The sequence below is a fragment of the Aquarana catesbeiana genome, linkage group LG04, assembly GCF_042186555.1.
Source record: "Aquarana catesbeiana isolate 2022-GZ linkage group LG04, ASM4218655v1, whole genome shotgun sequence".
Taxonomy (NCBI): domain Eukaryota; kingdom Metazoa; phylum Chordata; class Amphibia; order Anura; family Ranidae; genus Aquarana; species Aquarana catesbeiana.
The window spans coordinates 521,503,688-521,517,526 of NC_133327.1; the positions used below are offsets into that span (position 1 = coordinate 521,503,688).

Genomic DNA, 13,839 nt, shown 5'->3' on the forward strand with positions numbered 1-13,839 from the left:
AATGTAGACAGGAAGGAGATAACTCAGGTTATTGACTTTGCTTCATCTGTGATTCCAACAGAGACAAATGCTGTACATATGTTATTTCTTGACGAAAAATAAACATAAAATAAAGCTCACATTACCAATAATATTTATCTTCTTTGTCTAAAGTACCTGAGTCAACAGCCTTCACCAAGAGTCTTGGCAACGCATATTCCATGTGAAGATATTCCTAAAAACTTTTTTGAAAAGAAGACCAAGGTATAGCATAAGTGAGCATGTTCAATTTGAACCAAAAATGTTGTTTATTTAAGGTTTAGCTATATTTTAAGAATATGTTTACCTTTCTTGCAAACTTACAAAAAGTAACATTGAACTAATAGCTATATGCACATATAAATGTTCTCGCGCTACCAGAAATAATATAAAATATTAGGGTAACTGCTGCAATCACCGAAATGGTCAGTCTGTGGCCAAAAAAGGGTAAAACAAAATAAATGGTGCTGTGCTGTTAATAATAGGTGCAGAAGTGATCAAATAAGTAAAGAGTGTAAATACAAACTTCAATCAACAATCTATATATAAAAGATATTCAAACAATGTGTAAACAAATAATGCTGTGATCATAAATAGTCCTCTTTAACTTGACTAGCAATAGATAAGTCACGTGGAGAAATCCAAATGGATGAGGTGCACACAAATGCACATAAAAAATAAATATCTTAAAGAGCTAAAATGTCAAAAGGGAAGGAATGAATGGAGTGCTGGATTCCCTCTACCACTCTGCGAAAAAATCAAGGTAAGTGTATTTTTCTCTCCAGTGCAGTGACACCTCAGCACGAGAACATAGCAATGCAGATCCTTGATGTTGTAATCAATCACACTATAGACTTCTTGAATGACATCAGCCAAAATCCTCTAAGGGGCCTCTTTCCCACTATGTGTATGTATAAACGGAGCTTCTTTGGAGCCAACGTGTATCCTGGGTATGCCTCCTGGGCTTACCCATATAGCATATAGAGGAAAAAGGGGTTCCGGATAGTGTAGTATGTAAAATCAGACTATGTTTTATTAAAATAAACAGCTGCCGTACTCACATGAACAACAATAAAAAAAACGAAGTAGCGATGCCGCTCCAAGCGTGTTGGTGTCTCTAATAACCGCCCTCCCACAACTTCACATGCAGGCTCTGCAATGGTGTAGGAACTTGAAGAAAACAGCTGAACGGCCGCACTCCGAATAACACCTTTTATTCCTGGCAAAACATTGTAGAAGATCCAAAATCTATTACATCATGGTGATGAAAGGTACAGACAGGCTAACGCGTTTCACATCAATATAGATGCTTAATCATAGCTGGTGACCATACTCAGACTGAAAATATTTATAGTGAAATAAAACCAAATAGGGGCTAGACAACCCCCAGAAACTCCTCCCATATCTAATCAGACTAAAGTGGAAACCAAATGTGCAAAGGAAAATGGGCAGCACGAAAAAACAGATCCAAAAGGATTAACACCTCTGAAAGAATGACACAGTATTAATATATACTTAGCAAAGTCAGAATAGAACTGGTTCACTGTGTGAATAAAAAATGCTAATCTCCACGAGCAGCGAGCTCGCATGTCAACGTCACTTCCAATGCCTGTCTGTCCCAACGTGTAGCGTCACACCCACGTGACTTCATCAGGGTAATGGCTGATTTACCTTTTTGGAAAACTTGAATAATAATGAAATATCAAACTATCATGGGATATCAGGGAGAAGACCATATCCTTTCTGGATTTAGAAATTACCCAAGAAGAACATAAACTTATCTCAAAAACCCATTTCAAGAATGTGGATAAGAACAGTTACCTCCCCTTGAGGTTACAGTAATCACCTCTTCCATATTGAACCGTAGGATATCCTCATGAACGAAAGAGATGGGCACCCATAATGTAAATCCGAATGGTTAGCTTTATTAAAATAAGTAAAAATAAAATCAGAACTTGACACAGTTAAGTATGATAGCTAGTATGCCCTGGTTGCAAACCATGAGCTCTGGATCAGCGTGCGTTCCACAGACTGGAACTCTGCAACCGGAAGTGACGCAAGTGCGTACCAATCTCTGCCTTACACATTTCGTCATAGGACAATAACCTTAATTATTTCTATCATAATTAATCTTTTATCATATATCATTTTGCACATTTACTACATATTGTTTGGGATGAATTATTTAGTATGAAATTTGATTGCCTTTGTAGATTTGATGAGTTTACTTTGATATGGTTGTAAACAGCGCAATTAATAGAGCACTATTAATACACTATTTGATATAGGTCACAGGGTGAAAACACCTTTTATGATATCTACCTCATATATTGGGAAATTACTCACCATCCATCTGAGAAGAGTGACCTATTGGAGAATCACCCTTCAGGTGATGGGAGTAGTTATCACCCATCCATAGCATATTTACCTGGGAGGAGTGACCCACGCCTCCACCCACTGACTTACTCACTGCCCAGGAAATCGCTAATCACTTCAAAAACAAGATTGATACAATCCGTGATGAAATCTCTATTCTACAGGTATCTCCCCCAGCTAAGACCCCATGTCAACAGATACAACTGACACTCCCCCTATTCAAATCTACTACTACAGATGAAGTTGCTAAACTCCTTTCTATCGCCCACCTAACCACCTGTCCCCTGGACCCTATTCCCTCTCAAATGCTACGGTCACCCTCTGACCCCATCCTACACTCTCTAACCCACATCTTCAATCTCTCCGTCACCTCTGGCATCTTCCCCGATGCTCTAAAACATGCACTGGTCACCCCCATACTCAAAAAGCCATCCTTGGACCCTACCAATCTTAACAACCTACGCCCAAACTCCTTGCTCCCCTTTTCCTCTAAACTCCTTGAACGCCTGGTTTACAACCAACTGAGTGACCACCTCATTAAAAACAACCTTCTTGATCCCCTTCAATCTGGATTTCGCCCTCAACACTCCACAGAAACTGCTCTTTTAAAACTCACAAATGACCTACTAACTGCAAAAACCAATGGACACTATTCTGTACTCCTACTTCTGGATCTTTCAGCTGCCTTTGACACGGTTGACCACCCCCTCCTCCTCAAAAAACTTTACTCCCTCGGTCTCCGTGACTGTGCTCTTCAGTGGCTCTCATCCTACCTATCCCAACGCACCTTCAGTGTCACTTACAATTCTACTTCCTCCACTCCTCTTCCCTTCTCTGTCGGGGTCCCCCAAGGTTCTGTTCTTCCTCTCACGGCTTTCAATATCATTTCTATGCTGATGACACACAAATCTATCTCTCCACCCCTCAACTCACTCCATCAGTCTCCTCACGCATCACTAACTTACTAACCGACATATCTGTATGGATGTCACACCACTTCCTCAAACTCAACTTGTCCAAAACTGAGCTTATAATATTTCCTCCCCCACGTTCCTCTTCCCCCGACTTCTCTGTCAAGAGCAATGGCAAAACCATCCACCCGTCCCCACATGTCAGGGTACTAGGTGTTATCCTGGATTCTGAACTCTCCTTTCAGCCCCACATCCAATCACTTTCCAAAGCTTGCCGCCTCAACCTCCGCAACATCTCTAAACTATGTCCCTTTCTAACCAATGAAACCACTAAGCTCCTGATTCACTCCCTGGTTATCTCTCGCCTTGACTACTGCAACTCACTCCTCATTGGCTTACCTTTAAACAGACTATCCCCCCTTCAGTCCATCATGAATGCTGCTGCCAGACTCATCCACCTTACAAACCGCTCAGTGTCTGCTACCCCTCTCTGCCAATCCCTCCATTGGCTGCCACTCGCCCAACGAATTAAATTCAAAATACTAACAATAAGTTACAAAGCCATCCACAACTCTGCCCCCAGCTACATCACTAACCTAGTCTCAAAATACCAACCTAATCGCCATCTCCGTTCCTCCCAAGACCTCCTGCTCTCTACCTCCCTCATCACCTCCTCCCATATCCGCCTCCAGGACTTCTCCCGAGCCTCACCCATCCTCTGGAATTCCCTACCCCAATCTGTCAGACTGTCTCCAACTTTATCCACTTTTAGGCGATCCCTGAAAACTTTCCTCTTCAGAGAAGCCTATCCTGCCTCCATCTAACAACTGCACTATTTTCTCCATTAGCTCATCCCCCACAGCTATTACCCTTTTGTATCACTTGACCCTCCCTCCTAGATTGTAAGCTCTAACGAGCAGGGCCCTCTGATTCCTCCTGTATTGAATTGTATTGTACTTGTACTGTCTGCCCTAATGTTGTAAAGCGCTGCGTAAACTGTCGGCGCTATATAAATCCTGTATAATAATAATAATAATAGAGAATAACTCTTCAGGTGATGGGCAGCGCCACCTGGAGTAACCATCACTCATCTATTGCAAATTCACCTGGGAGGAGTGACTCACTGTAGAAGATCACTCTTCAGGTGATGGGCAGCGCCACCCACCCCTACATATACACAATTTTTTAACACGGGAGCTTCAATTGAAGCACTCCAGGGCAGGCAGCAGTCCAGCCTACACCTAAGCGCAGAATACAATTTATATATTGTGTCCATGTGTATGACTAGAAAAATTATTTTTTTTCTTTGTGTTTAATTTTAAAGCCTAATAATACATTTAAATAAAATGCATTATGTAAATATAAAATTATGATCATGCATGAAAAAAATAATAATGATAATTTGGTGCAATTATGTGTATATGTTGCTAAAGTAATACATAGTGAGCAATGCTTTTTTTAATCAAATTTCTTGTTACAGGTGTTACTCATCCTTCGGAATCCAAAAGACACGGCTGTGTCTTACTACCATTTCACAAACAAGAATCCCACACTTCCTACATATGAGTCTTGGGACTTGTTCTATAAGGATTATATAACTGGAAATGGTACTGACTGAATGTCTTTAAAAATACACAGTAAAAAAAAACACAATGTTTTGTCACATACTTCTTTTCTTGATATATTTTTAGATGTACAACTGTATCATGCTCTGTAAAGTTTTGAAAAATGTTAGCATTATTTTATGTTTAATGTCAGTAAATCTTTATAAAAGGGGATATAGGGTCATAAGTTGTCTTCTATGGAATGGAAATACTTTACCTGCTATTTGCCAATTGGTTCAAGAGCTAAACTTACAGGTAAAGTAGAAAAGCCCTTTAAAATAGGAAACAATGGGGTTCACGTTGCCAAATAATTTTACTACTTTAGTAAGTAAGGTGAACCAAAGTGAAAATTCACATTGCAAACAATACTTAAACGCGTGCAAGGAGAATTAGAAACAGTTTTATTTCCTTACACATGAATGGATGATTTCAGTCAGCACAACTTCACCTCATTCTGGAAGCTAAGGATGACTTTTTTTTTTTGTAAAGTAAATATTCAATTCAGTTGTGCTGACTTCAATCATCCAATCATGTGCAAGCAAAAATCCATGTTTTTTTTTTAATTTTTCTTGCACATAATTGTGTATTCTTTACAAAGTGAATTTGACTTTGTTTCACCTGACTCAATAGGATAAGTGAAAATTCACTTTGAAAATGAGCATGCACTACTGCTTGAGTAGATCATGGTAGCTGCCTGTGTTTTAAGGTATTGTAATTGTTGCTTATTGTCTTTTTTTAGTAATCTATGGATCATACTTTGACTATACTCTTCAGTGGGAGAAACATATTGATGATGGGAATATTCTTGTACTTACATTTGAAGACATGAAAGAGGTAATTCCAATAACTTCTATTGTTTGCATTAAAACTAAAAACTGCTTTGACTTTTATCCTTAAAAATTGGCACTGGCTTTGTTTAGTATACAAATTTATGAACAGTCAAAAATACAGCTGTAAAACATACTGCAAGGATTTACAAATTTAATTAAGAATTTATTCTGCTAAAATATTTCATTTAGCTTTTGATTAGCTTTTCTAGTTCACCTGGTCCCATGATACCACCAACAGCCTGTATCTTGTTTAAACTATTAGTCAGTGCTTTTTTTCAGCTGAAATGAAGCAGAGTTCCACCATCTCTGTCACAGCCCTGTGCTTATGGCTATTTACTGTCACTTGTAAACACAGAAGCCGGCTTTTGTGTTTACAAGTGACAGTGCCTTTTTGCTGTTTGCTGCAACAGAATCCTCCCTGTGCCTGCACTCAAGGTGCGATAAAGGAGGAGCAGCTGCCCCAGTGCAGTGTGTCTGTGGACAGGAGGCGTGGGCATCAGGTGCTGAACTGCAGCAAAGGTAACAAAGGTGGGAAAAAAGGCACAGCCATGAGAGAGTAGGACTGGCTGCTGTCAGGTTTCTTTGCAGAGGTTAGTACATAAGGAAAGTGGAGGGGGATATTCAATAGTGAGGACTGCGAAGGTGTAGAGGTGAGCTGTGGACAGGGGTTAGGTATGGCTGGGGTTGCAGAGGTGAACTGTGGAATGGGGTAAGTGTGCAGAGATGAGTTTTGGAAGGGGGGGAAGAGTGCAACGGTGAGCTGTGATCAGGGGGTGCAGACGTGAATTGCGGACAGGATTGTAGAGTTGAGCTGCTGTTGGGGGATTATAGAGGGGAGGTGCGGGGGGGGGGGTGCAGAGGTGAGCTGTGGTCATTGGTTAGCTATAGCTGGGGGTGCAGAGGTGAGAGGTAGAAGGGGAAAATGTGCAGATGGGATCTGCAGTCAGGAGGTGCAGAGGTGAGCCTCTGACAGTTGTGGATGGGGGTGCAGAGGTGAGTTTTGGACAGGAAGTGTAGAGGGGATCTGTGGATGGGAATGCAGAGGTGAGCCGTGGATGGTGGGGTATGGAGGTGAGTTCTAGACAGGAGTACAGAGGTGAGCTTTGAACAAGGGTGCAGAATTAAACTGTGGAAGGAAGATGCAGAGGTTGGCTTTGGATGGTGGGGTGCAGAGGTGAGCTTTGGACAGGGGTGCTGGGGGTTTTGGGGAGAAATCAGGCAGAAGTCTTCTTTGGTTGTAAACTGGCCTGTGAGATATGCAATCTAGAACCCTACACTCTGTAAATAGTGCACTCCTGAACCCTACAGTCTGTGCTTAGCACACTCCTGAGCCCTGCACCCTCTGCATAAAGCACTTCTGAACCACAATCTCTGTGTTACGCACTCCTGAACCCTGACAATCTTCTTGTTAGAAATTCCTCATTTAAGTTAACAAAGCTCCTTTAAGACCCTTCTGCTGTTAGTGCGATTTTGTCACACCCACCCAAAGATACGTCAAGTACAAAACGCCATTCCACATCACCACTGTCCACCATGGGGAGGGGGTGACTTCTTACACCTATTCCCTGACAAAAAAGTCAGGATAATAAATGTTATTGAGCATCAGTTTGGTATCATGTCCCTACAATTTTGGGTCTCCATATGCTTCCATCCCCCAAAAAAGACAACAGGGAAGGACTGAGATGGTGTTCCTGAATGGAGATATTCTCCCATTCAAATTTCAATCAGAGTGGGACCTGAATTCTGTAACAGCCGTTATTTAGCTATACTCCCAGTACACATCTAAGATCTTCTAGCATTAACTTCGTTTGAGGCTCTGAGATGTTATGGGGCTGAATGCAGAGAGCAGCAAAAGAAGTTCAATGCTGGAATAATGGAAAACTCAGAAATTAGTTGTCCTTATTTGTTAAAGGAATTATTTGTGATGGATTAGTGCTTCATCTCTCTCCCTCTCCTCTCCCCCCTCTCTCTCCCCCCCCTCTCTCACCCTCTCTCTCTCTCTCCCCCCTCTCTATCTCCCCCCTCTCTCTCTCCCTCTCTCTATCTCCCCCCTCTCTATCTCCCCTCCCTCTCTCTATCTCCCCCTCTCTCCCCCTCTCTCTCTTTCTCTCTCTCTCCTCTCTCTCTCTCTCTCCCCTCTCTCTCTCTCCCTCCCCCCCTCTCTATATCCCTCTCTCTCTCTCTCTCTCTCTCATTGCCTTCTCCAACTTAGTCCCTTAACTATTTCCCCAAAAAATAACTTTGTACCACACTGTTTGCAGACCAGAAATCTGTGTAAAATATATTTTATTTGATTCTGAAGGACGGATTCCATGCACAGGGGGTGCAAATACACAGAAAAACTGTTGCATAGATTTTACTAGCTGACAGCCTGATTTTCATGTAATGTTTAGTTGAGTTTCTTTTTTTTAGAGCAGCTCCCAAACTCAAGGTGTTGCTCCTTGTACTGCTGCCAAGATCTTACTACTTGGCACCAACAGAACTTGGTGTAACAAAATGGTGTAATTTCATGTTTCAATATCAGAATAAAGTTTTCCTTCTTAGACCTTGCTCACCAATGTTTCAATTTATGGCAATTAGTCGCTATTAAAAGAAACCTTTTGGTCAAAGCATGGAATGATCCAAGATGCAGTTCTGTCATATCTGTAAGCAGCAAGTCTAGTTCATAAACTAGAAATGACATAATGTTACATAGCTATTCCCTCTTAAAGTGATTTTAAAGTCTTGTTTTTTAATTTTTTTTATTAATAAATTAACAAACATGTCATACTTGCCTGTTCTGTGCAGTGGTTTTGCACAGAGCAGCCTGGATCTTCCTTTTCTCGGGTCCCTCTTCGGCGCTCCTGGCCCCTCCCTCCTGTTGAGTGCCCCCACAGCAAGAGTCACAGCTCCGTGTGTCCATTCCGACATGGAGCTGCCCTTCGGGCCCCCGTTCCCTCTCTCTCCTGATTGGCTAACTGAGTTTGATTGACAGCAGCAGGAGCCAATGGCGCTGCTGCTGTGTCTTAGCCATGCAGGAGAGAGAGTCCCGGGTGGTCGAGGCATTTGTGTACATCGCTGGATAGAGAGGGGGCACAGGTAAGTATTAGGGGGACTGCTACACACAGAAGGCTTTTTATCTTAATGCATAGAATGCATTAAGATAAAAAAACCTTCTTCATTTACAACCCCTTTAAGTCTATCATGAATGCTGCTGCCAGACTCCTCCACCTCACCAACCATCCAGTGTCTGTTACTCCTCTCTGCAGATCCCTCCACTTGCTTCTGCTCATCCAATCAATTATATTCAAAATATTCACAACAATGTACAAAGCCATCCACAACTCTGCCCCAGCTACATCACTAACCTAGTATCAAAATACCAACCAAATCATTCTCTTTGTTCCTCCTAAGATCTTGACTTATTTAATCATGAAGCCTACTCCCACTGCAAACAAAATTAAACTGGGTGTTTGCCTCCCCATTGTGAATTGGTTGAATATGTTCTATTTTCTTCTTGTATATGTTCTTCTTCTTCTTTCTTCTGAATATGTTCTTATTATACTTCTTAGAAGTGCATTCCCTGGTGGGCATTCTCCAGTAAGTGACATCATCTTGTTCATACTATAACAATATATTTTTGTTCTTGATAATAAATCATTCAATCAATCATTTATATTTATATATGTATTTCCTGTCTGAAGGACCTTTCAAGAGAGCTGAGAAAAATAAGTGACTTCTATGGCTTAGCTGTGACGGATGAGCAAATCAAGTTGGTACAGGAAAAAACTACTTTTTCGTCTATGAAGGAGAAATCTAGTAGCACACATGGAGATCTTGCGAATGCTTTTTTCAGAAAAGGTAAAATATGAAAACTGATTTATCCTGTGTTGTACAAACAAATAACACAGATTTAAATCCAATACATTGGGTTTGATTTACAGAAATAAAGCAACTTTCTTCAACCATCCAATCAATTGCAAAGCTAAATTATTTGTCTTCAGAAATATCATATATTCTTATGGGTTCTTTTATCTTCTTTTTTTTTCTTTTCAATAAATTGCTTCAATTTTTTGTAGATAATGTTCTCCTGCATACGCAGTTAATTAGAAATGGTAAGCTGAAAACATGTTTGCACAACCTGTTTATATGTAAAATATCAGCTTTACCCTACTGCAGAACATTAGTCTTGAGAAAATTGCCCAAATTTTGTTGTAAAATTTTATCTTGTGGTGTTATCCTGTGTTGAGCCCTGATGAAGTGGAGTGTTGTTGTCTCCAAACAGTTTTACCAACAATTAAAATTCACTTGGACTCTTTTTCACCCTTTTTTGGTCTGGTATACCTTTCTGTATTGTATGGTTTGAGCTACTATTGGGTCTCTAGTGAGAGAAGCCTTGCTGCACGGGGGGCTACCTTGCCAGAGCTATGGAGCTTTTTTGAAGTTTTCCTTCATCTGACCATGTGCAAGTCTAAAAGTTCCTAGTGCCTCTTTGAGTATGTTATTGTATAGCTGGCCAGTCACAATGAGGCTTTGATGTGGCAGGTAAACAGTATATACCAACAACTACCAAGTGAGGCTGAATTACTGTGATATTTAACTCATATTTGTAAAAAACACTGACAGGCAGGGTTTTTATAACAGGAGAGACCCTAATGGTCTCTTCTGTCATAAATGCCTACCCCTGTCTGTCAGTACTAATGTGATCTAAACCGCACATATGCAGCTTACACCACATTTACGGCCCCCTGTGTGTGCTGTGGTGATGTGACTCCCTTGCGCATGTGCATGAGTGACGTCTTTGAGGCCCAGCCATGGGCCAAGTGGCCAAAGAGACAGAACCCGGGAGAAAGACCGGGCAAAGATGAAAGCATTCTGGACCCATGGGATCAGTGACAGCTCAGTGCAGTGTAAACTAGAACACCATGACATAACACTGCAGGGAGGCCATTTGTTTGGCTGGAGTTTACAACCACTTTGAAACCTCCCCCTCCCCCCCAAAAAAGTATCCCTTGCAGTGGGGCTGTGCCCACGCTACCAGGGTTAACTGCTTGTTTATGTACAGGGGAACAATAAAATAAGATTTACTTACCTGATCTCCTGCTCGTCCCTGCAGCTAGACTGGTCCCTACAGCATCTGTATCCCCACAGTCCACCAGTCTAGAGTCTTGACATCATCAAGATCAGAGCAGGGTTCATACCCCTGCACTGGATGTGAAGATGTGATTGTGGGGGAGCAGAGGCTCAGGTAAGCAAAACTGTTTCTCCTTTCCCCTAGAAAGAATGACCTATTATCCCTTGCAGTGCAGGCATAGGCCAACTGCAAGGGATCATTTTTTTTATATTTGTCAATATATTTTAAGAATTTGCACTGAAAACAATTGTGAATATTCACTTTAAAAATTTAATTATGTGAACAACATGTGGCTGGGTATTCAAAGTGAACAGGAATTTGCTTTTATGATTATGATTATCATATGATTAGAACATTGTAGTGAATAGAACATTGTAGTGAATAGCAACACAATGCTTTGAGTAAAGCGGTTGTATACCCGCTGTCTTTTTTTTGTTTTTTTCTACACCTGCAAGGGAAAAGGCATAATGAGCTAGTATGCACTGCATACTAGCTCATTATGAGATACTTACCTTAGAACGAGGCGCCGGCATCTCACCTGGTCCACGCCGAGGGAGCTGACATCTCCCCTCGGTGTGTCTTCTGGGTATCGCGGCTCCGGCGCTATGAGTGGCCGGAGCCGCGATGTCGTCATCCCGCCCGGAGTTTGCCGGGCTGTCAGCCGAGAATCCCTGTGCGCATGCGCCGCTGCAGTCAGCGGCTCATTGCGAGGAGATATTTTTTTTACCTACAGGTAAGCCTTATTATAGGCTTACCTGTAGGTAAAAGTTAAAAATAAAAGGTATACAACAACTTTAACTTCATTGGTAAATCCGATTTACCGTCTAACTAATCAGATCATTCCAATTTTATCTAACCAAGCAGAATAGCTCACTGCAATGTTGATGCTCAATTTTCTTATATCAGATTATGAAGATCCAGCTGACACAAACAAATGTACTATAAAGTGATAAGGATGTTTATTTGATGTCAACTGCACCAGTTAGATACCAATATAACTTTTGTTATAAGATAAAATAAAATAAAATGAAAAGCTAATTATTTTTTATAGCCCACACTTACAATATATATTTATTGGCACATATTACATTTAAAGTACAAAGTTAAACTAACATATTTGCATCTAGTTTGAGACTTGACAAAAGAGCATCACATTGCCATAATCAGCTAGCATATATTGCAAAATTTGAATCAAGAATTCATCTTTTTAATACACAGACATACTGTATGTACGGGATAGGGGCCCAATTCATAAAGAATGGCTAACTGAACAAAATAAAACTACATACATCCAAAAATGTACTTTGCAAATGTCAAAGTGTACTTAGAGATATTCATAATATTGCCTAAATTGGAGTAGCAGAAATCTCCAAACATTAACCACTTCAGTCCCGAAAGGATTTGCCCCTTTAATGACCAGGCCATTTTTTGCCCATAAATAGAGCTTTCTTTTGGTGGTATTTGATCACCTCTGCAGTTTTTATTTTTTGAGCTATAAACAAAAAAAGAGCAACAATTTTGAAAAAAAAACACAATATTTTTTTACTTTCTGATATAATAAATATCCAAAAAATAAATAAAAAAAATAAACAAATTCGTTCATCAGTTTAGGCTGATATGTATTCTTCTTCTACATATTTTTGGTAAAAAAAAAATCACAATAAGCGTATATTGATTGGTTTGCGCAAAAGTTATAGCGTCTGCAAAATATAGATTTATGGCATTTTTATAATTTTTTTATATTTTACTAGCAATGGCCACAATCTGATTTTTTTTTTAGTGGGACTGCGACATTGCAGCAGACAAATCGGACATTTTTGACACTTTTTTGGAACCATTGACATCTATACAGCGATTAGAGCTAAAAATAGCCACTGATTACTGTATAAATATCATTGGCAGGGAAGGGGTTAACACTAGGGGGCGATCAAGGGGATAAATGTGTGCCCTAGGGGGCGTTTCTAACTGTGGGGGGATGGGACTGCCTAGAGGAGGAGACCAATCGCTGTTCATAACCAGTATGAACAGCAAATCTGTCTCCTCTCCCCTGACAGAACGGAGATCTGTCTGTTTACATTGACAGACCTCTGTTCTGTCTCTCTCAGGAGCGATAGCAGGTGGCCGGTGGACATCGCGGCCACTGGGCAAGTGCATCAGCTCCTACGTCACGAGGCAGGCACATGCGAGCCCCCTATACCCCTTAAAGCTCCCGCTGTACAGCTACGGCGATTTGCATAGGGAAGCCAACCTACCGCCGTATAACGACGGCAACTGGTTGGCAACTGGTTAATATCTGAAAAAAATAAACAATAAACAGAAAGTATTACACTTTTGAGAAATTATAGTGGCTGCATTTTCCAAAGAGAGAAAACAAAATAGAGGCATTTAAAAAAAAAAAACCATAAAGTTATGATGTTAATTTAATGGACTGCGGTATTCCAAAATGACTTATTTTTTCATGAAGCTCTTATAGGATTGTAATTTAGTTCCAGCTTTTAAATTCTAATAATAAATATTTTTATTTTATTTTTAAAGGAGAAGTAGGGGACTGGAAGAGTCTTTTTACGGAAGAACAGAGCAAAGAGGTGGATGCACAATTTGAAAAGTATCTTGCTGGAACAAAACTAGGAAATATGATAAAATATGAAAAATACTGCACATTTTAATGTGATTTAGTCTGGTACATTAAATCTCTTCCTCGAGTTTTATGTTTTTATGTGCTTGTATTTAATAAAAAACACATTCAAGTATTGGTTTTCCTTTTTTGTAATTCTATATAAAATTCAATAGTTTGAAGTGGATATTATTATTATACTATTATACAGGATTGATATAGCGCCAACAATTTGCACAGTACTTTGATATGCCTACTGTTGGTCGTACACATTACAATCTGATTGTACAATCTGCTTTAGACCAGCCAACAAATATGTACTACAAGGGTCCACCTTACAGACAAATTGTTTATGGAAGCTCTTGAATTCCAT

At 40.3% G+C, this 13,839-nt stretch overlaps 1 protein-coding gene across 1 annotated transcript in view; it reads left to right on the forward strand.

Moving 5' to 3' along the window:
* The window catches only part of LOC141140516 (sulfotransferase 6B1-like), a 34,244-nt gene extending 20,642 nt beyond the window's left edge, over positions 1-13,602 (forward strand). The window contains exons 3-7 of the mRNA XM_073627797.1: positions 154-243; positions 4,786-4,912; positions 5,649-5,743; positions 9,423-9,579; positions 13,388-13,602. Of these exons, the coding sequence (XP_073483898.1) occupies positions 154-243; positions 4,786-4,912; positions 5,649-5,743; positions 9,423-9,579; positions 13,388-13,518 (600 nt within the window). The 3' untranslated portion in view covers positions 13,519-13,602. The remainder of the gene's footprint in view (positions 1-153; positions 244-4,785; positions 4,913-5,648; positions 5,744-9,422; positions 9,580-13,387) is intronic.
* Positions 13,603-13,839: the final 237 nt, after the last annotated feature.